Below are 21,979 nucleotides of genomic sequence, written 5' to 3'. Positions count from 1 at the left end.
GGTCTTTAAGGTGCTACTGGAAGGAATTTTTTTATTCCATCTACCTAGGAGAAAGCTCCACTAATTCAATGAGATGTACTTCTGACTGGCTACAGTCAAATAAACAACAAAGCTAGCTTTACAAGTTAACAACCTCTATAAACCTAGGTAAATAAACATAACAAAATGTATTTATTGTAGAATTTATATTGCACCTATTTACAGTTGAAGGCAGCCAACAATGCAAAAAACCCCACACAATAAAAATGGTGACAGAACAAAAAAATAAAAAACAGGAGCTTCTAGAACATACAAAGCTGAAGGAGTAGAAGCTGAATCAAACAGGAATATTCTTTACAAATGTACAACTAATCCAAGCTTGTAAATAGCAGCTTGACAGGTCACCTGCCCAGCAAACCCAGTGCTTGTAAATTGGAAATATGTCAGTTCTTTTTTTTTCATGTAGTTGAGATGCCCGCATGACTAATAGAGCCATTGCCAATGTTTTTGAAATGTTCGTATTGTTTTCACAATTTTGTTGTTTCCTGCCCCGGTCTCCTTTGGAGGAAAATGACTGATAGAAATGAAAATGACAGTAATAATCCTAAATTCAGTAGTCCAAAATATGTGGAGGGTAGCAGGCTGGGGAAGGCTCATTTCGATTATTCATTGACTGGTGTAAATCTGCTTCAATGAAACGCATTCAACGAGAAGTAGACTTAGGTGTGCCTCTCACTGTCCCCTTTCTACCTCAAAAGACCTCCTCTTCTCTTCTCGTCACCAATTAAAATGTGTTACCTTTAAGTAGCAAGGAGTTGTTTTTCAAAAAATGCTTCATGTGGTTGTATAAAAGGATCATGAAAATGACTGCAGCATTTGTCCATCTGTGCCAAACACTGAAACCATCAACTAAGCACCCAACTCCATTTGATCTTTTTATTCACTCCAGAAGTTATGTGGCTTTTATCCTTGTTAAAAACCTGTGACAATTTTATTTAAAAAATCAAGAAGTTACATCTCACTTTACAGCCACACAAGGCTCTCCAAAACATTTACAAAATCACCACAATAAAAACATCATAATTATCTAAAAGTAGCAAAAAGCATACAGTAAGAAAAGCTTTCCAAAGAAGCCACAACCATCACATGGAAGCTCAGAGAGAAGTGGATATCATGTTAGCACATCCCACAGTAATGTGGGAACTACAGTGGTACCTCTGGATGCGAACGGGATCCGTTCCGAAGCAGAACGCAACCTGCGTCTGCGCGGGTCGCGTTTTGCCACTTCTGCGCATGATGTCATTTTGAGCATCTGCGCCTGCGTGAGCAGCGAAACCTAGAAGTAACGCGTTCCGTTACTTCTGGGTCACTGTGGAGCACAACCCGAAAACGCTCAACCTGAAGCAACTTTAACCCGAGGTATGACTGTACTGAGAAGGTTCTGTGCCTTGTAGCCAGCCAAGCTTTAGAGTCTAAAGGCAGGTGGGTTATCTGGGATGACCTTAAATGCTGCTGGGATTTATGATGTATTGCGTAAGGTTAGGGTGACCTTCAGTGTGTGCAAGAATGCTTACATCAAGGATAATTACTAAGTATCTTAATGTCTGAAGGCACACCAGTCCCAGAATGTGAATTCATAAACTGAAAAAATCTCAAAACTCATAGATTTAAAAGCTTAGTTTTATACAGTGGTGCCTCGCAAGACGAAAAGAATCCGTTCCGCGATTCTCTTCGTCTAGCGGTTTTTTCGTCTTGCGAAGCAAGCCCATTGACAGCCTAGTGGATTAGCGCTACAGCGGTCTAGCGGCTTTCCGTGATCAGCTGTTAAGCGGGTTTTTCAGCGGAACAGCTGATAGGCGGCTTAGGAAAAGGGGGGGAGCGAAAAAAACCCGCGGGGACGCGCAAGATTTTTTCGTCTTGCGAAGCAACCCCATAGAGAAATTCGTTTTGCGAAGCGCCTCCAAAACGGAAAACCCTTTCGTCTAGCGGGTTTTCCGTCTTGCGAGGCGTTCGTCTTGCGAGGCACCACTGTATTCTGTAAAACCTAACTGTTAATTAAATGGGAACTCAGGTCTACTATGTGATTCTGTTCTGCATGCACATTTGATTTCCTGATGGCATAATGGAAATTCAAAATATGAATTTGATTATCAAGGGGAAATCCATGTTCATAATAATAATACAGTAAAGGAGGGGGACCAAATAAATAATAATTTATGTTTAACCATGGGTCAAAAACTCTGGGTTTCATTAAAAAGTAGCATCAAATTACATTGTGTGAAAGTATGGTTTAGCATCAAAACAAAAGAATAATGAATAGGGAGTATATACAAACAGGAAAGGACGCGGGTGGCGCTGTGGGCTAAAGCCTCAGCGCCTAGGGCTTGCCGATCGAGAGGTCGGCGGTTCGAATCCCCGCGGCGGGGTGCGCTCCCGCTGCTCGGTCCCAGCGCCTGCCCACCTAGCAGTTCGAAAGCACCCCCGGGGGCAAGTAGATAAATAGGTACCGCTTACCAGCGGGAAGGTAAACGGCGTTCCGTGTGCGGCTCTGGCTCGCCAGAGCAGCGTTGTCACGCTGGCCACGTGACCCGGAAGTGTCTTCGGACAGCGCTGGCCCCCGGCCAATAGATGTGAGATGGGCGCACAAACCCCAGAGTCTGTCAAGACTGGCCCGTTCGGGCAGGGGTACCTTTACCTTTACCTTTACAAACAGGAAAACTGATGATAAAGATTTCAACATAGCAACATACAATAATGAGATAAGGGACAGCAAAGACTTAAGATATATAAATGGATACTTCTGTCAGAAGCAAAAACAAATAAACCCCAAAAGCTTTGAATAATCAAAAGGAATTACTTAACTCTGGCTAGCAATAGGACACTGTTTTGTTTAAGAATTTGAGAAATCCCACATAATAGGGGAGGGGGAGGAATGGAAGAACTGAGCTGGAGAGCAGTGAAAGTGCTTGCAAAGTGCTTGTATGCAAAGTGCTTGAATACGAGAAAATAAATAAGTTTCTATAAAGTAATTGAGATTATAATGTCAGAGGTGTCCCTAATACTTAAATGACATTAAATGAGTACACTAAAATGTTATATACTGTTACTAACCAGAACATCCAATCCATTAACAATACAAAGGGGAAAAAAGATGCAATGGCAGGATGCGGGGGAGATTGTCAGGAGGCAAAGAATGCTTATTTACTGGAAACACTCTGAAATGTTTGCTCCCAGTAAAAAGCTATTTACAACTGCATGGAAGATCACCTTATCATCTGAAAGAAAACAGCATGGCAAGGGTAGCTAAAAGTGTACAGAATTAACTTAATGGACAGTTAGGATAATTTGCTTAAGTGTAGCTATAGCAAGGGAATCTAATCACAGTCAAAAAGTAAGATGCCTACAAGATTCCCATATTCTCCAATATCTAGGAAATGTGATCATCCTATTCAGAATGGATAGTAGTTTTTGCATCTAAGGAAAATTCAACTCAGACAGCTTGACTTAGCCCACTCCTAACAGGCTGGTGGACTCACAGTCAATGATGCATACAAGCAACTGATCAGTTTTTTAATGTCAAAGAAAAATAATAATTGATGCATTAATTGTGGTGGAGAAAACTATCTAAAGAGAATGTATCCATAAAGCATGGGTGCTTGTCTCTGGCCCTCTAGATGTTGTTGAACTCTGAACTCCCATCAGTCCTAGCCAGTGTGGCTAATGGTCAGAGATAATAGGAACTGTGGTACAAAACATTTGAAGAGCCACAGATCACCCAGCCCTGCCACCAAGTCTATTGGAAATAGCTATCCAGTTCTATCACCCACTGAATGCTCCCACCGCACTGTCAACCCTTTCAACGGCAGTCACAGTGTCTAACCTTTTCCAATGCCTGGTTGCCTGAAGTTGGCCTTCATTCCCAGAATACTGTCTGCTCATAAAATGCTCATAGCTTTATTCAACTCTGTTAGCTGGACTTGTTCAAGGATGTGTTATCATCCGACATTACTTTCAACCCACTCCCTTCCAACACCTGCCAGCACCCAAGGCTACACACTAATCCTGACACATGTTCAACACATTCGCTCTAATCCTTGCTATCCATCTCAGTGATATTTTTTTCTAAGCTTATTTTACATACCGATTTTTCCCATTCCACCAACATAAGTGGCATCAGCATGTCATGGAGTGCATATGGAACTTGTTCTCACAGGAGGCAGCAGTGGCCACCAACTTGCATGGCTTTAGAAGAGGATTAGACAAATTCATGGATGAAAAAGCTATCAAGGGCTACTAGCCATGATGTTGATGCTCTACCTTCATGGCAGAAGACAGTAATGCTTATGAGTAATAGTTGCTGGAAACTTCAGTGCTGTTGTGCTGGGGTCCTGCATGTGGATGCCCACAGGCATCGAGCTGGCTACAGTGAGACCAGCCTTATCCAGGAGGCTCTTATGTTCTTAATCCACATTAATGATAGCGAAAAGAGGATAAAATGTGTGTTATTGCATGGGATGGATGATATGCATCCCTACTTGACAGATGAACAGTAATAATAATAATAATAATAATAATAATAATAATAATAATAATAATAAATTTTAATTTATACCCCGCCCTCCCCAGCCAAGGCCGGGCTCAGAATAAATATTCACAGCAAATCCATCCCTACTTAATATGTGATGGAAAAACATCTTGTAAGCTATTATAAATTCGTTGCCATTCACAATAGAGCTCTTTTACTATGCAGTATTTTTTATTTACTTAACAAAATGTATATAGCGCTTGATTGTAATAAAACCACTCAGTGGTTTATGTACCTCTGAGCAATGCAATGAGGCAAGATTAGTTTTAACACAGTGCATTGGGGAAGTTCTTTTGCACACAACTCTGAGCTACTAAGATTAAAGTCAATAGATAACCCACCCTTCTTTTCAGAAACTAAGGCTGAAAGGCAATAGCTAGCAATACCCCAAGGCTAGATTTGGAATCTAGATCCAACACTGACTCACATTTCTACAGTACTTTTACATCAGGCTTTGTGTTTTAACAACAATGTGAAGAAGCATAAAGAACTTCTTCAGACATAAAGAATAAAGCATAAAGAACTTCTTCTAAAGAAGTGAATAGCTTCTATAACTTTGTATTTCAGTACTTCACAATCCTTGTATGACAAAGACAAGCTTCTTATATTGACTGTACAAAATCCTTCCCACTTACTACCACTGATTCAGGCAGTATTATTCACTTCCAGATCACTTTTTTCAGGCACATCACAGCATGCTTTACAAAGCTTCTCTCTCGACCCACCAATTCACCTCTTGTGGGTGTGTAATCTCCTTCCATATTTTAAATATGGATGGGGGCTATTATCCAGAAAGACATAATAATAGAGCTTTTAAACATGACATTCAGGAGCAACTTTTCAGATCAAGTTTTAATGAAGTTGGTTATAGCCAACTTCTTCATTAACGTACTGTAGAGGTATACAGCAACCCACAGAAACATATGAAGCATTACGGCTAATTATTAAAATTAGTTTTCTGAATTCATTCTTTAAATGAAAATTAACAGAAGTATCCATGCATTTTATAATAATACACACAGACATAACTGTCTCATGTTGCTGAGGGCACTTCATTACTATGGTTACTACTAAAGGCTAACAGGTGTTTTTTTAATAAAAAAAATGGCATGAGCTTTCACAGACTAGAGCCTGCTTCATCAGATGCAGAAGAACTCATCACAATAAGACTGCTAGTCTCCAAGGTGCCACAGGACTGTTAACCGCAATAATTCAAAAAGAGCAGCTTTGTGACCCGTGAGAGATTTAGCAGATGTACGGTGGCAACAGTTTTTCTTCCCTGCATCAGATGAAGCAGGCGCTATTCCATAAATGCTCATGCAAACAATAACTCTGTTTTAGGTTTTTACGGTGCCACTAAGCTCTTTGTTCTTTTCGCCATAACAGTGTCACCACAAGCTTTACAATACTTTAAAAAATTAGCAGGTTTACTGTGGCAAGTGTTCTTGCTCCGCTGCAAACAAAACAAAAACCCACTCATGCCACTGCAGGGGGTTAGACTAGACGACCCTTGGGGGAAACTCCCCCCCTCAAAAAAAAACTTCACGATTCCACCAACTAGTCCCGTTAAGCCTTTAAAAGGTACCATATTTGGGGGGGGGGTCTCCTTCCGCTGCAAGAGCAACAGATGAAAGAAACACTTCTGGAACTCTTATACCGCGCAAAGAGGGCAGGGAAAAAAATTAGAATAATGAAGTCTCGAAGCGGATTTGCAGGGGGCTTCCACGGAGAGCCTCCCCCCAGAGCCACTGCTCGGGCTTCAATCTTAGGCAGGCGTTACTCGGGAGTAACTCAAGTGAGCAAACGTGCAGAGTTTCCTTTTTAAATAACTACAAAAGGGGGTCCCGGGGGGAGGGGGGGAGAGTAGGGAAAAGAGACCTCCCAGGCTCCCTTTGTCTCTCCTTCTCTGCTCGCGGCAGATTTATTACAATCACAGCCTCGCAATGTTTATACACAGACAGATTACTACTCCTCGCCTCTTAACTCGGGAAGGAGCTTCAAGGCCGAGTAAGTAGTAAATAAAGCGAGCGGAGCGAAAACAAAAGCCCGAGCGGCGGAGAGGGGGAAAGGAGAAGGGGCTGAGGGGGCGTTACCTGGGCCTCGGCCGGGACCCCGTGTCGGGCGGCGGTGGCGGCAGCAGCAGCAGCAGAGGCGCCGCCGCGGCCTGCCCGCCCGCCCTCCGGTGAGGGGCCTTCCGGGGCGCCCCTAACCCACCTCCTCGGCCGCCCCTCGCGATCGCCTTCCCGCCTCCTCAGCGGCCCTGAGGGAGACGAGCCGGGAGGGGGGAGGCTTCCTGAGGGGCGCCGCGGCCTCTCGCTCTGCGCACGCGCGCGCAGACGGGCGGGGGGGGGCGAGGCGCGAGGAGGAGGAGGAGGGAGGAACGTTCCAGCCGCCGCCGCCGCTGCCGCCACCTCCTACGTCGTGCCGCTGGCTGGCTGGTGTTGTTGTTGGTGCCGCTGTTGCCGCCGCCGCAGACACGGCCAGGCAGGCGCCGTAGCGCGCATGCGCCACATCCGGGGGTTTTCTCTCTCTCTCTCTTCCCTTCTCCCTCCCACCCTCCCGCGCTTGCTGCTGCTGTCGCGCCGCCGCACGCCACCCTCTGCTACGACTCCTTCACCACCTCCCGCAAGCGTGCACACAGCGCGCATGCTCAGTCGAGGGCAAGTCAGGCGACGGCGCCCTAGCTTAGGTTTTTTTTTCTCCTTGGAAAAGAATGCGGGCGGGCGCGGAGTAACCGCGGGAACCAGGAGAGGGAAAGAAAGTTGGGTTTTTGGTTTTCAGGAGCGTCGTCAGCGTGCGAACACAGAACGGGCGGGCGGTGTTTTTTTTAAAAAAACCTTTCTTTTGCCCTGAAATTGCTGGCTGGCGAGGAGGGGTCGATTCCTTCCCGCATATACCGCCGATTTTGCTCAAAAAAAAACCCCGCACTGCTTATTGTTTGCAGCGTGCACGCGGTACTGGATTGCTACCAGGCGACAGCCACCCGCCTTGATCTGCCAGCAGCGCTGGCTGCACACACACATTTTCAAGTAGAGGTTGAATGGTCATAAATAATAGGTGACCTAGTTGAGATTCGCGCATTGATCCTCAGGACCCCTTCAAACAAGTCTGTTTGTATAAAGCAAGGGATCTGAGGGGAACCACCAAATGATGTTCCCCCTCCTCACTTTTTGAATGGGGTGTAAGGTCCTTAAACCCGGCCCAACTTCAGCTTGGGTCAACAAGGCGAGAGAATCCAATTGTCAAAAGCTGGGCTTGCTTGCTGGTTGCCAGTGATTTCCACGGTTCAGAATCCCAGCCCCGCCAACCATAAAAGCACCTAGCACTTGGGATACGATTAGATGCAATAATTGCAAGTTGGATCAGGGACCTGCTTGCAGGGAGAAAGTGTTGAACTCCCAGTGATTAGTTGCAGGAAATTTTTCCTTGGCTTGGGACGCTGAACAGGAGGAAACCCTGGGGATAGCAGAGCCAGGCTATGCTATTTAAAGGGGAGAATGTGCGCAGCAGTTGGGATCTTCGGCCCAAGCCACGCCCTCTTTCTTTGAACATGGGAAAGATTCAGCCTTCATGCCCAATGTGCCTGCCAAGTTTAAAATTAGATCAAGGACATCTGAGCTCGGATGGGATCTCGGGGGAGGCAGAAGTATTTTTAAACTCTGGATGCACTTGGATCCAAAACGCAAAAGGGGAAGTAAAAGATATCCAGTTTCGTGACATTTTAGAAGCTGCAGAGGAGATGAACCACATTTCACAATCCTGCGTGCATCTCGCTTCTATGCAACGGCTTCTGCTAAAGCGAAGCCTCCAGCACAGAGCTGCCTTCTGCTGCATTCCTTTCCATGCAACACAATACAGTAATTTGAACACCGGTTCCTGTGGTACTATTAGTAAAGGTAAAGGGACCCCTGACCATTAGGTCCAGTCGTGGCCGACTCTGGGGTTGAGGCGCTCATCTCGCTTTACTGGCCGAGGGAGCCGGCATACAGCTTCCGGGTCATGTGGCCAGCATGACTAAGCCGCTTCTGGCGAACCAGAGCAGCGCACGGAAACACCATTTACCTTCCCACCGGAGCGGTACCTATTTATCTACTTGCACTGGTGTGCTTTTGAACTGCTAGATGGGCAGGAGCAGGGACCGAGCAACGGGAGCTCACCCCAAAGCGGGGATTCGAACTGCCAACCTTCTGATCGGCAAGTTCTAGGCTCTGTGGTTTAACCCACAGCGCAGGTGCCAAATAAACTGCATTTGTAAGAAACTGATATTTGATTACGATGGTACTGCACTTTGGAACTCCTTGTCTCTTGACATGAGGCAGGCACCTTCATGGTACTCTTTCTGCCACCTGCTAAAAAATATTTGTTTATACATGCCTACATAGATATCTATCATGCCGGGGTGTGTGTGTTTAATCTGTTTTTAGTTTATCACTGATTATATATTGTTTCGAATTGTAAAAATGGTTGTTCTTAACAGTTTTGACTGATAATTTTAGCATTCTTTTTGTAAACCGCTTTGAGGTTTCTGACAATCGAGTGCGATATAAATTTTATGAAATAAATGAACAGTGGTTTTGTGAGTTGATGTGCAGTCTGTGGATATGACCGTGCACTTGAGTTCTCTGACTGCACATATTTCCAATCCCTGTTTTATGATTTTGCCACGTTGCACAGGTCTGTGTTATGGCAGATGGATCATGGAGCCTGATATCACCTGCAGGCACTAGGGTCTACCCACCTTTTCCCCATTATAATTCCATCCCAGATTGCACTTCACGCCAAACCTATTTTCAACAGATACGCATTATGACTCTTAAGAATGCTTAGTTTAGGAAACTGAAATTTGTAATGGTTTGCCTGAGATCAAAGGCTAAGCCAGCTCATTATGCCTTCAGCAGAAAATAAGCTTGCTAGCCCAGTCTTTTGATGATTTAATTAATATATTTGTCAAAAGGAAAGCAAGGATTAGGTCTTTCAAGTAGGAAAAGTGCCCATAAGTAAGTCCAATGAATCAGGTCCGTAAGTGCCTCCAAATGGGCATTAAGAAACTAATTTGGAAGTAAACTATAGCTAGAGGTTCAGCCTATCAGCAAATTAATTTGGCGGCACTATTGTTACTTTTTTCATTGGAATATCAATGGTCATAAAATCCTCGGCTAACACCACTTCTTGCCCATCGAATACCTCCTCGGCTTGCCTCTTCAGCTCCATGACATCCACATCTCCTTCACCAGTCTGACCTGCGGGCTTGTATCTCTGACTGAAGTGAGACAGAACCAGTTTCTTCACTTTGCACAACTTTGCAAACTCCGCCGCCACCCGTGGGGTGCTGTGACCATGCTCCTTCGCCTTGTCTGCCTGGGCATCGTCCAGCGTGGCTTCGTGAACCAAGAGATCGGCTCCGTAACAAAGGGCTGCCGCTCCGTCTCCTACAATGCCAGAGCAGTCTCCTAAAATGCAAACTTTTCTCCCAGGAAGCGGGTCTTCCATGACATCTGAAGGAAAGATGGTTGTACCGTTTTCCAAGACAACTGTAGCCCCGTCTTTCAGTCTGCCATATATAGGGCCTGGTGGGACTCCTAGAAATTAAAGCACAGGTCCAAAGCTATTTGTCAAGAAGCTTGGCTTGCAACAAAATTTCAAACCCACTTTTGAGCAATCGGCAATTCCCCAAAAATTCACGCAACCATGCCACCAAGTTTCTAGTCCTTATGAATGCATATTTGCAAAATATGCAGGCATTTTTTACAGCATACTTTTTCCTCTGATGGTACCTATCCAATGATCCGTCCCAGATCCATAACCATTCCTTCCCTGCATCAGTGACTGCTGCTAAAGAACATTTAGCTGGACGGCTCAGATGGTTAGAGTGTGGTGCTGATAACTCCAAAGTTGCAGGTTCAATCCCCATTAAGGGCCAGTTGCATATTCCTGCTTTGCAGGGGGTTGGTCTAGATGATCCTCAGGGTCCCTTCCAAGTCTGTATGATTTAACATTTTATGCAGGGGAAATACTGAGTTTAGAATAAAGTGCATGCAGGGTTTCCATTTTTAGGTACTGAATTGTTTCTCTTGCCTAACAAGTTCTACACATGAAAAAGTTCCATCCTGTTCAGATTCCTTTTCAACCCTTTCTCGCTGCATCCATTGCCACATGACTTTTTGCCCTATAGATGATATATATTTTATTACTTGCAATATCTGCAGTGCTTCAGCCAAGGCCAGCCTGATACTCCAGCACATTAAATATAGCTGTCGGTTAGCCTTGGTTGAAAAATAAAAAGGGTAGAGCTATAATCTTATGCAACACTGATTTTTCCTTCCCTGTTACGTGAAGGATTCTCTACTTTGACACAGTTACAGATAGGTAGCCGTGTTGGTCTGCCATAGTCAAAATAAAAAATTTCCTTCCAGTAGCACCTTAAAGACCAACTAAGTTAGTTCTTGGTATGAGCTTTCGTGTGCATGCACAGTTGCAGTGTATCTGAAGAAGTGTGCATGCACACGAAAGCTCATACCAAGAACTAACTTAGTTGGTCTTTAAGGTGCTACTGGAAGGAATTTTTTTTTCTCTACTTTGAAACGCTTTTGGGGGGGTGGGGGGTGGAAGGAGCTCTGCTCTTACCCCCCCCCCTAGATTTCTGCACTAAAGTTTTCAGATCTGATCAGAATCATTAACCAACATTACCTGTGTCTCTAAAAGAGAGAAATGTGTGCATTAGTCTATAACAGCGAAGGGAAAGAAGAGCGCAGGCATCTCAAAGACTGGCCTCAAAAGCACATCCCACATGAAACCAATGGTGATTACATGGAGCAGACAATGGCTTTGAAGACACACACACAAGCACTGCGCTAAATGAATTATTCCCTAAGCTGCCACAGCACTCTCTTTTATGGGTAAAAGCAAGCCATTTCCCCTGCTCGGAAAATTATTAGTCACACTCGGGAGCTGCGGTGTGACATCAGCGCTCACGACGATCAGCAGAGGCACTGTGGGAATTTGAATCCATCAAGTGTACAGCAGTGGCTAAGAGGTGGCGCTGTGCACCAGGAAGCCCTCTGCTCAAATCTCTCACGGCTCCCTCTGCCAGCAGCACAATGCCGAACTACAATTCAGGGTCGTTGTGGGAACCATTGAGATACTCTGCCTGAAGTAAATGCTAAGTACGACCTTTGTTTACAAGTAGGCCTGGCTGATACAGTGGTACCTTGGTTCTCAAACGCCTTGGTACTCAAACAACTTGGAACCCCAAAACTGCAAACCCGGAAGTAAGTGTTCCAGTTTGCAAACTTTTTTCGGAAGCCAAACATGCTCCATTTTAAGTGTTACGCTTCCGATTTGAGTGCCACACTTCTGTTTTGAGTGTTAAACTTCCGATTTGAGTATTACGCTTCCAATTTGCGAGCCACACTTCCACTTGAGTGTTATGCTGAGGTCTGTCTGTTTTTGCTATTTATTTTGCGTTTTCGTTTTTGCGGCTCCTTTTGTTTTGTTTTTGTGACTGTGTGTAACCCAGTTCGGCTACTGTTTGATTGTGTGACTGCGGTACGTTGTTTATTGCTTTCATTTTATGGATCAATGGTCTTGTAAGATTCTAAAATTCATGTTAAATTGCTGTTTTAGCGGTTTTTTAAAAGTCTGGAATGGATTAATCCATTTTGCATTATTTTCTATGGGAAAGCATGCCTTGGTTTTGGAATGCTTTGGTTTTGGAACGGACTTCCAGAACGGATTAAGTTTGAGAACCAAGGTACCACCGTATATCGATATATCACTCAGGAACAGACCGTGATGTCGGCTTCATTCAGCGCTATATTGCTGGTGAAACCGCCACCACTCCTGAGTCCCTCTGCTAGTGACTTCCTCCAGCGAGTGTTGCTAGCAGAGGGACTCAGGAATGGTGGCAGTTTCACCAGCGATATACCGCTGAGTGAAACCACCATCCCACTCTGCCTCCCTCTGTATCTTTAATTGCTTGGCTGAGGAGTGTGCAGTTGCCGGTTCCCTTGGCAGAGCAATTAAAGGTGCCCCCACCCCGGCGCTGGCTCCCACACAAGAGGGGGAAACACCAGGGGTGTCTCAGCTGGGGATCAGGAGTACTCCAGCACGCCAGCTGAGCTGTACAAACAAGCTGCTTTGTCCCATCCCGCTGGAGGTAAAATCGAACCTTGACTGGGATCCAATGAATATTAGTACATTGACCAGGAATTGGCATTGCGTGTGCTAATATTGATTGGACCACCGGATTAGCATGATCATGAGCACCCTATATGCTAACAGCAAAACCATTCTTCAAGTATCAATCCTTATGTAGCCAAAACAGGACCATCCACACACAAAAGGGCAAAACCAAGGAAATTCCAAAGTTTACCGATGTAAAAATCTTACCAAAACAAAAACATTCTAATGAGGACTGAGCATGCTCAGTTGGCTACAGAACACTGTCTGCTGGGCAGGGGAGGGGCAATGGAATGGAGTACCCTGAGGAAAGGGCTTGGTTGGCTGGTACCCTGAACAGGAAACCTCCATGCTGCAACTTTCTGTTGCAGGTCTCACTAAAAAAGGGGGGGAAAGACTAGAGGTAACCACTGGGTGCCCTTCAGAGGTGTAGATTCCCATCATCCATAATCATTGGCCATGCTAGAAGGGGCTGCTTGAAATTGCTATCCACAAACTCTAGAGGGTACCTGTTGGTTGTCACTGTTTTAAGACAAACTTCAAAACACCTGCTACAGGACAGTTTTCCTAAGGGTCGAAAGAGGCAGGCCCGTTATTACCTAGTTCCTTCAGCTTCTGGGCGTTGAGTTTGCCAGGCCGTGGCTTCTCTTCCACGAGAAATCCGAAGGAAGGTATGCGGTGAAACAGCCTAAACGCCTTCACCACAAACTGAGAGTTGTCCACCAAGCTGTACGAGTCTTCTAGAGGGTCCAGGCGAAGGGTTTTTCCTGGTGCCTCTTCAGACGAGACCTTGTCTCCGTCCACAAAAGACAGCTCCTTCCGTTCCTCTGCAGGGCACTGGTCTGGCGTAGGCACCAGTTCATGAACAACCCAAGGGAAGGTGAGCTGCGAGTGGGAAAGCTCCAAAGTTCTGCAAAGGAAGCTCCTCAGCCCAAGAGGTCCATAAATCTCAACCGGCAGCTTGTTTGTGGCAGGGCTACTCTGGAGGCTGATCGTACAAAGAAGCCCAGGCAGGCCAAAGACGTGGTCGCCGTGGAGGTGTGTTATAAAGATCTTGGCAATCCTACCTAAAAACACAACAATGGATTGGAGACGAGAGAATTCAGGAGGCATACGTTGAAAACAGCACATGGAGAAAACAGAAGTTCACACCAGAGAAGTACAAATATATTAGGATATAGTTCCGTTCCACCTTTAGAACAGGCATATGGAGTTGTTCTTTTCCTTAACTGCCATCGCTTCTGTCGGCGAGGTCCACAGAGGTAATTTTGGTTCCAATATTCCTTTATATTTTATACAGATCTTATATAATGATTTCCTTATTAGATGATTCAGGAAGACTTCACCTTCTCATAAATTAGATAGGCATGCCACCCATTATCGATTATCATAATCGGTATGAGTCAATATTTTATTATTGTGATGCCTCCTGGCTTGCACTTTAGCTTCTTCATTTTATTTTATTCTTGGCTATGTTTGCCCTTCTTAACAAAATCAATTAATATTATATGAAATAAAACATCAAATGAATAAATAGAAATGGTTGGCGACACCTTGGTGCACAGTATAGGATTGCCGCCTTAAACATGGAACTGGAAACACATACTTTTCCAAAGCTGCCAGCTTGACTAGAACTTCTAGCTCCTGCTGGAAGAAACAAGATTTACCAACTATAGAAGAATGGCAGATGAAGATGATGGACTATATGGATCTTGCTGAACTGACCAGGAGACTCTGAGACCAGAGAGAAGAGACGGTGGAAGAAGATTGGAATATTTGAAAAAATATGTTAATATTTAAATCTTAGAATAGCTTTGGAAGTGGATTTGGGCTGTAGGTTTAGAAGTAGAAGATAGTGCATTTTAAAATAGTATTATTTGCAAGTGAAGATTTTTATGGTTAAAGTAAATGTGATAAAAAAATGGTTAGAAATTATGATATATGTAAACTGCTAAAGATGAGGTAAAATAAAAATCAGATAGGGGGGACTCGAGGAAGCCCACCTAACAATGTTTCAAAAAAATAAGGATAAGGCAAGAATCTGTTTCTATTGTTTGTTTTCCTGTTTGTGCTGTTTATTTGTGTTATAAAATGAATTTAAAAAACTGGGGGGGGGGAATAGAACTTCTAACTTCTACCAGCGACTTTAGAAAAGAGGTTGCTGGCATCTATCTGACTTGAGAGGCAATGGAGTTTGCTGACCTGCTTTCAGATGACTTTTCATGAACTGGGTTTGCGTCCCCTCACCACAATCGAACAACCAGCTTTCTCCTTCAAAACGGACCACCGTAGCTGAGGCCCCTCTCGTTGGAGACGGGTACGCAGCCCCGGTTCCCAGGAAAGTAACATCCATCGCCATTTTGTTCCAAATCAGCGTGGCACCCTAGCAGAGACAGTAACAAATGGGATTTAATTTTAGGTTTTCTGGCCCCGTGCACAAAGAGAAAAGCTATGTGACATCAAAATGTACTGGTAAAGGCTAAGGCTGCAATCCTAAGCATACTTACTAAGACGTAAAGGCCTAAACACCAGAATTATTGAATACCCAATGAAGCTGAATGTTGCAAGATTAAGGCAGACAAAAGAAATCCGCTCCCAAAGAGGTAATGACTGACGGCCGCCAAGTTGGATGGCCTTCAAAGAGGATTAGACAAAGTCATAGAGGATAAGGCTCTTGCTTGTGGGTTTTCCATAGACATCTGGTTTGCTAACTGCTGCCTTTGGTCTGATCCAGCAAGGGTCTTCCTAGGTTCCTAAACTCCAAGCAGCTCAGGTTTACTCCTATCATAGAATCACAGAAGAGTTTGAAGTAGGGTTACCAGACGTCCCCGTTTCCCAGGGACAGTCCCCAGATTTGCAAATCGGTCCCTGGACAAATTCTGTCCCCGGAATGTCCCCAGATTTGCAAATCTGTCCCTGGGAAATGTGGCAGCAGCTGCCTCAGCAACCCAGAGCCAGCCTGGTAGCGCAGTTGGCTCTGGCTGGCTTCAGGAGCTGCTCGCTGCCGCCGCCATTGCCAAAGGGGAACCGGGGACGTCTGGCAGTACAGATCTCCTGCCCCCTTCCTCCTTTGTTCTGACAGATCGAGGGAGGCTCGGGAGTCGTGGGCGGGCGGCTGTTGCCTAGGAGGGGCGCAAGGCGCTCAGTTTCTCTGCCAGACAAGGTGCAAAGCCCTTCTTTTGCATCCTGTGAAACATAAATGCACAGTTTTTTAAAAAAAACTGGGCAATGGCCACCCACCCGCGACTCCCGAGCCTCCCCCGATAAGTCAAAACAAAGGGGTAAGGGTGAGGAGATTGGGGAAGGTTCAGGAGTCACAGGGGGGCAGCGCACTTTTGCTCAGTTTCTTAAAAACTCTGTGCATTTATGTTCCACAGGGTGCGAAAGAAGGGCTTTGCACCTTATATACAATATGCATGTGTGCTTGGGCCCAGGGTCTTTTGCCTCACCATCCCCACTACTGACTCCCTGTTGCTACTCATAAAAAAAGGGTCCCCGGATTCATTGGAAAAAAAATTGGCAACCATAGTTTGAAGGGACTCCAAGGGTCATCTAGTCCAACCCCCTGCAATGCAGGAATCTCAGCTAAAGCATCCATGACAGAGGGCCATCCAGCCTCTGCTTAAAAACCTCCAAAGAAGGAGAGTCCACCACTTTTCGTGGGAGTCTATTCCACTGTCAAACAGCTCTTAACTGTCGTAAAATTCTTCCTGATGTTTAGTCGGAATCTCCTTTCTTGCAACTTGAAGCCATTGGTTCGAATCCTACCCTCCAGAGCAGGAGAAAACAAGCTTGCTCCATCTTCCATGAGACAGCCCTTTCTAGATATTTGAAGATGGCGATCATATCTCCTCTCAGTCTCCTCTTTTCCAGGCTAAACATACCCAGCTCCTTCAAACGCTCCTCATAGTTTCCAGACCATTGACTATCTTGGTTGCCCTCCTCTGCACACATTCCAGCTTGTCAATATCCTCCTTAAATTGTGTGTGGTCTGACTAAGGCAGAATACAGTGGTACTATCACTTCCCTTGATCTGGACACTATACTTCTGTTGATGCAGCCTAGAATAGCATTAGCTTTTTTGCTGCCACATCACACTGTTGACTCACTGTTAAGCTTGTGGTCCACCAAGACCCCTAGATCCTTTTCACATGTACCGCTAGTAAGCCAGGTATCCCCCATCCTACATCTGGGCATCTTGTTCTTTCTGTCTAAGTGCAGAAACTTCAGTTTTTTGCTTCTTCTTTTTTTAGTTGCTGTTTTGTTAATACTGTTTTATAGATCGTAATGGTTTTATTAATGGCTTGTTAATTATTTTACATGATTTATGCTGGATTTGTGGCGCTCGATTATGTTTTATTATGGTTATTGTTATTTATTATCTGTAAGCTGCTTTGGGATCCATCTGAATGAAAAGCAGCACAGAAACACAACCAACCAACCAACCAGGGCCGGATTTAGGTTTGATGAGGCCCTAAGCTACTGAAGAGGGATGTGGGTGGCGCTGTCTGTTAAACCACAGAGCCTACGGCTTGCCGATCAGAAGGTCGGTGGTTCAAATCCCATGACTAAGCGGCTTAGTCATGCTGGCCACATGACCTGGAAGCTGTACGCCGGCTCCCTCGGCCAATAAAGTGAGATGAGCGCCGCAACCCCAGAGTCGTCTGCAACTGGACCAAATAGTCAGGCGTCCCTTTACCTTCAAGCTACTGAAGGTAATGAGACCCTTTATATGTCCAGCTGTCCTTTGTCAACAACAGATTGTCACTGTTTTTTGTGTTGAATATATGCTAGATGGTAATTTATGGACCTAATAGGTATCGAGAGCCATTTGCACATAACAAAATATTTATTTTATCAAAGTAATTGTTGAACTGAAATACTATTAAGAAGTAGTACAGTATAAAAGGGACGCGGGTGGTGCTGTGGGTTAAACCAGAGCCTAGGGCTTGCCAATCAGAAGGTGGGCGGTTCGAATCCCCGCGACGGGGTGAGCTCCCGTTGCTCAGTCCCTGCTCCTGCCAACCTAGCAGTTCGAAAGCATGTCAAAGTGCAAGTAGATAAATAGGTACTGCTCCGGCGGGAAGGTAAACGGCGTTTCCGTGCACTGCTCTGGTTCGCCAGAAGCAGCTTAGTCATGCTGGCCACATGACCTGGAAGCTGTACGCCGGCTCCCTCGGCCAATAAAGCGAGTTGAGCACAGCAACCCCAGAGTCGTCTGTGACTGGACCGAGTGGTCAGGGGTCCCTTTACCTTTAAGCTACTGAAGGTAATGAGGCCCTTTATATGTCCAGCTGTTCTTTGTCAACAACAAATTGTCGCTGTTTTTTTGTCAAATATATGCTATATAGTAATTTATGGACCTAATAGATATCTAAAGCCATTTGCACATAACAAAATATTTATTTTATCCAAGTAATTGTTGAACTGAAATACTATTAGGAAGTAGTACAGTATAAAAGGGACGTGGGTGGTGCTGTGGGTTAAACCAGAGCCTAGGGCTTGCCAATCAGAAGGTCGGCAGTTCAAATCCCTGTGACGGGGTGAGCTCCCATTGCTCGGTCCCTGCTCCTGCCAACCTAGCAGTTCGAAAACACGTCAAAGTGCAAGTGGGCAAATAGGTATCGCTCTGGCAGGAAGGTAAATGGCGTTTCCATGCACTACTCTGGTTGGCCAGAAGCAGCTTAGTCATGCTGGCCACATGACCCAGAAGCTGTACGCCGGCTCCCTCGGCCAGTAAAGCGAGATGAGCACCACAACCCCAGTGTCGTCCGAGACTGGACCTAACGGTCAGGGGTCCCTTTATCTTTACAGTATATTAATAGTAAAATTTTGGGAAGAGGCCAAGAGAGTGGGGCCCTAAGCTATAGCTTAGGGTAGCTATAGCTACCTTTGAAGGTGACTCAGAAACTGCAATTAATCCAGAATGCGGCAGCTAGACTGGTGACTGGGAGCGGCTGCCAAGACCATATAACACCAGTCCTGAAAGATCTTCATTGGCTTCCAGTACATTTTCGAGCACAATTCAAAGTGTTTGTGCTGACCTTTAAAACCCTAAACGGCCTCTGCCCAGTATACCTGAAGGAGCGTCTCCACCCCCATCGTTCTGCCTGGACACTGAGGTCCAGCTCCGAGGGCCTTCTGGTGGTTCCCTCACTGCGAGAAGCCAAGTTACAGGGAACCAGGCAGAGGGCCTTCTCAGTAGTGGCGCCTGCCCTGTGGAACGCCCTCCCAGCAGATGTCAAGGCAATAAACAATATTTTACTTTTAAAAAAACAACTGAAGGCGGCCCTGTTTGGGGAAGTTTTTAATGCCAGATGCTGTATTGTTTTTAATATTTGGTTGGAAGTTGCCCAAAGTGGCTGGGGAAACCCAGCCAAATGGGCAGGGTATAAATAATGTATTATTATTATTATTATTATTATTATTATTATTATTATTATTATTATTTTATTATTTTATAGCTTGTTTTCCTTTTATGTAAATCTGGCACTGCAACCAACCAACTAAATCAAACATTCTGCAAGAAAAGCTTGTCTCCCCAGGTAGAATGGCCTGTGCCACACATGAAACTCTCGCTGCAGGAAGAAAACCAGCATTGATCAATGCTAGAACCAGGCTGCTCCGTGTCAAGCTTTCCTTTCGCAGAGAATGCTGGTGTGTTGCTGTTTTTTTTTTTTTTTTTTTTTGTTTGTTTTAAGACAGAGCATTAAAAAACAGCAACCCCCTACTCATTAAAACAGTGGCATGCATTTTAACCCTTTCCTGGCATGCATAGAACCTCAGCCAATCTGCAGACGGCATTCATCGACCTGGGAATTCCGCCCCCCCCCATAGCGTTGGACTACAATTCCCATCATTCCTAGTCATTGCTGGGGCTCATGGGAGCTGGAGTTCGCCACCTGATTTTGCTCCTGGGCGTAAAAGCAGCTCGTTTACAGTTTCACGGGGCGTTTGGTGTGTGTGTGGTTTTTTTCCTACCCACCTGGGGTTTTCTCTCTCGGCGTCCTCTTAGCTTGAGAGCCCGGCTACCAAGGAAGGGAAATAAGAAAATAAAGAATAGGTGATTTTTGTTTAAAGAGGAGGGTTTTTCTAGCAAGCCTCCCTGCCTGGAAATCAGGTTTGCTCATTCGGACCTTTCCCCGGTCCAAAACGAACCTTGCAAGCCAGCAGCCGGAAGCGGAGGAATGAATGAACTGCCCTCTTTGCAAGCTCAGAGGCGCCCTTCTCCTGCGGGATGGGGGGCTATTCCGCATGCTCAGGAAGTGAGCAGAATAGGAAAGGCAATAGGTTCCGGGGTTGAGTCCGTTCAGGGGGAGGAGGAGGAGGAGGAGGAGCCGCTGCAGAGAAGGAAGCGCTTTGGCATTTTGGATCTAGCTGCTGGCGAGTCTGGAGGTGAAATGGCTGAAAATCGGGAACGCTTCTAATTTCATTATTTTATGCAAAGTATATTAAAAAGTGCATAAAAGGAAAAGGTACAATCGGCAGCTGAAACTGATGGAATAGGCTGAATTAGCAAGTTTAACTAGTAAAATTGGACTAAAATGGTCAACCCAAAGCTTTACATTTCTGGTGTTTATCACCACAACAGTTCTCAACACTGGGTTTTAGGAAAGCAAATAATTCAATTAGGCAGCGCCTATATGATACTGAGCGGCAGAAAAATTTGGCCGCGACAAGGAAATTTTGTCCATGGTTATGATTATTTCCCACCTAGTCATTTTGACACGTTGGCACTCTATTTGCAATATTTAGCAATTCCAAAATACAGACTGTACTTGAGGGTCGATTTCGAAAAACCTCCCCTGGAAAAACGGTTATGTCCCTGTGGAAATGGCAGGATTGAATCAGTAGCTCATCTGCTTCTGGCTTGCACTCTTTATAAAGATTTGAGGAGTGAGGTTATTACTTATTACCCCTCTACTACTATCCATACCACATCGCTCAACCATTGCTATTGTGTCCTTTCTTCTAGCAGAGAGATGTCTAACTGGTACGTAGATCCCGTGCTGATCCAGGTGGATCGCGGGATCCTTGTGTACAAAAAGTTATGGGGGGAAAGCTAAACACCCCCTGCAATCCTCTACCCCAAAAAAGTTCAACAACTCTGGGCAATCCACCCACACAATGCACAATGGGTAGATCACTGCCAGGATTTTTTTTTATACTGGGAGTAGATCAGAGTCTCTTGGGAGTTGGACATGCCTGTCATCAAAATAATCAGGTGACAGCAAAAAAATAAAAAAAATGCAGGGGCAATTGGAATAAGAGCTATTATTTGATTATTGATGTGAACCTCCAGAATGTATTTTCTTCTATCAGATCAAAATGAGCAGATAACATCAAAGGTTGCTAGGTTCATAGCAGGGGCAATCAGAATAAGGGCCACTAACTGACTGCTAATTCAGGACTTTAAATTGTGCTTTTATATCAAATTTCCTTTTCTGTGTATACTGTAATGTTTTACTGTTGCTATTGCCATTGGCTAATGCGAATAAAGCTTTATTTATCTATCCAGAATGTATTTTGTATAGTTAAGTTTTTACCTCTATCTTCAGTACATTTTTATTTTGTTGTTATGGCTAGTGGCTAATGCAAATAAAGATTCTTCTTCTGATGAATTAGAGAGCAAGGCAAGATAGTTTTTAAGGAGGACTGGGAAAAGTTTGTAGATTTCTTTGATTTTTTTTTGTAAACGTGTTAAAATGCAAGGCGGTTTTGAGTAAGAACAGCAGCAAAGTGTACCTGAGAAGGTAAAGGTAAAGGACTCCTGGACAGTTAAGTCCAGTCAAAGGCGACTATGGGGTTGTGGCACTCATCTCGCTTTCAGGCCAAGGAAGCCGGTGTTTGTCCACAGACAGCTTTCTGGGTCATGTGGCCAGCATGACTGAACTGCTTCTGGCGCAACAGAACACCGTGACAGAAACCAAAGCGCACGGAAACGCCGTTTACCTTTGTGCCACAGCAGTACCTGTTTACTCGCACTGGTGTGCTTTCAAACTGCTAGGTTGGCAGGAGCTGGGACAGAACGATGGGAGCTCCCCTTGTTGCAGGGATTCAAACCGCCAACCTTCTGATCAGCAAGCCCAAGAGGCTTAGTGGTTTAGACCACAGCGCCACCCGCATCCCCTACTCTGAGAATACGGTGGAGGAGACACGGCATAGTATAATTTTAATAATAATAATATTTTTTTATTTATATCCCGCCCTCCCCAGCCGAAGCTGGGCTCAGGGTGG

General features: G+C 45.0%; 2 protein-coding genes across 6 annotated transcripts in view; both read right to left on the bottom strand.

Moving 5' to 3' along the window:
* The window catches only part of SMAD4 (SMAD family member 4), a 30,898-nt gene extending 23,864 nt beyond the window's left edge, over nt 1-7,034 (bottom strand). The window contains exon 1 of one of the 2 annotated variants that reach the window (XM_082242010.1): nt 6,658-7,034. The gene's annotated coding sequence lies outside the window, so the exon portion shown is untranslated. The remainder of the gene's footprint in view (nt 1-6,657) is intronic. The other variant, XM_082242009.1, reaches the window with a different exon arrangement.
* A 2,448-nt stretch (nt 7,035-9,482) lies between these two features.
* ELAC1 (elaC ribonuclease Z 1) lies at nt 9,483-21,183 on the bottom strand. Of its 4 annotated transcripts, none has more exons than XM_082242105.1 (5): nt 19,901-21,183; nt 19,728-19,770; nt 14,945-15,125; nt 13,342-13,809; nt 9,483-10,143 (listed from the first exon to the last, which is right to left on the bottom strand). In XM_082242105.1, the coding sequence occupies exons 1-5, from the start codon at nt 19,996-19,998 to the stop codon at nt 9,659-9,661; spliced, it is 1,275 nt and encodes a 424-aa protein (XP_082098231.1). In that variant the 5' UTR covers nt 19,999-21,183; the 3' UTR covers nt 9,483-9,658. The 4 variants fall into 4 exon arrangements, with proteins under 4 accessions (XP_082098231.1, XP_082098232.1, XP_082098234.1 ...); XM_082242106.1 differs by adding an exon at nt 15,416-15,495 and having other exon boundaries at nt 14,945-15,127; nt 19,728-20,024; XM_082242108.1 differs by lacking the exon at nt 19,728-19,770 and adding an exon at nt 15,416-15,495 and having other exon boundaries at nt 14,945-15,127; nt 19,901-19,987.
* Between the last annotated feature and the right edge of the window lie 796 nt (nt 21,184-21,979).

Source organism: Podarcis vaucheri (genome assembly GCF_965113315.1).
Source record: "Podarcis vaucheri genome assembly, chromosome: 11".
In the NCBI taxonomy this organism is placed as follows: domain Eukaryota; kingdom Metazoa; phylum Chordata; class Lepidosauria; order Squamata; family Lacertidae; genus Podarcis; species Podarcis vaucheri.
This window is presented reverse-complemented; position numbering and strand designations above follow the sequence as displayed.

What these genes read in the sequence shown, in the direction of transcription:
- ELAC1 (XM_082242105.1), bottom strand. Translation starts at nt 19,998, where the DNA reads ATGCGGAATAGCCCCCCATCCCGCAGGAGAAGGGCGCCTCTGAGCTTG. An exon ending in TCCGGCTGCTGGCTTGCAAG is followed by an intron (nt 19,771 to 19,900) that starts GTTCGTTTTGGA and finishes CTTCCTTGGTAG; the next exon opens with CCGGGCTCTCAAGCTAAGAG. An exon ending in GCCGAGAGAGAAAACCCCAG is followed by an intron (nt 15,126 to 19,727) that starts GTGGGTAGGAAA and finishes TGTCTCTGCTAG; the next exon opens with GGTGCCACGCTGATTTGGAA.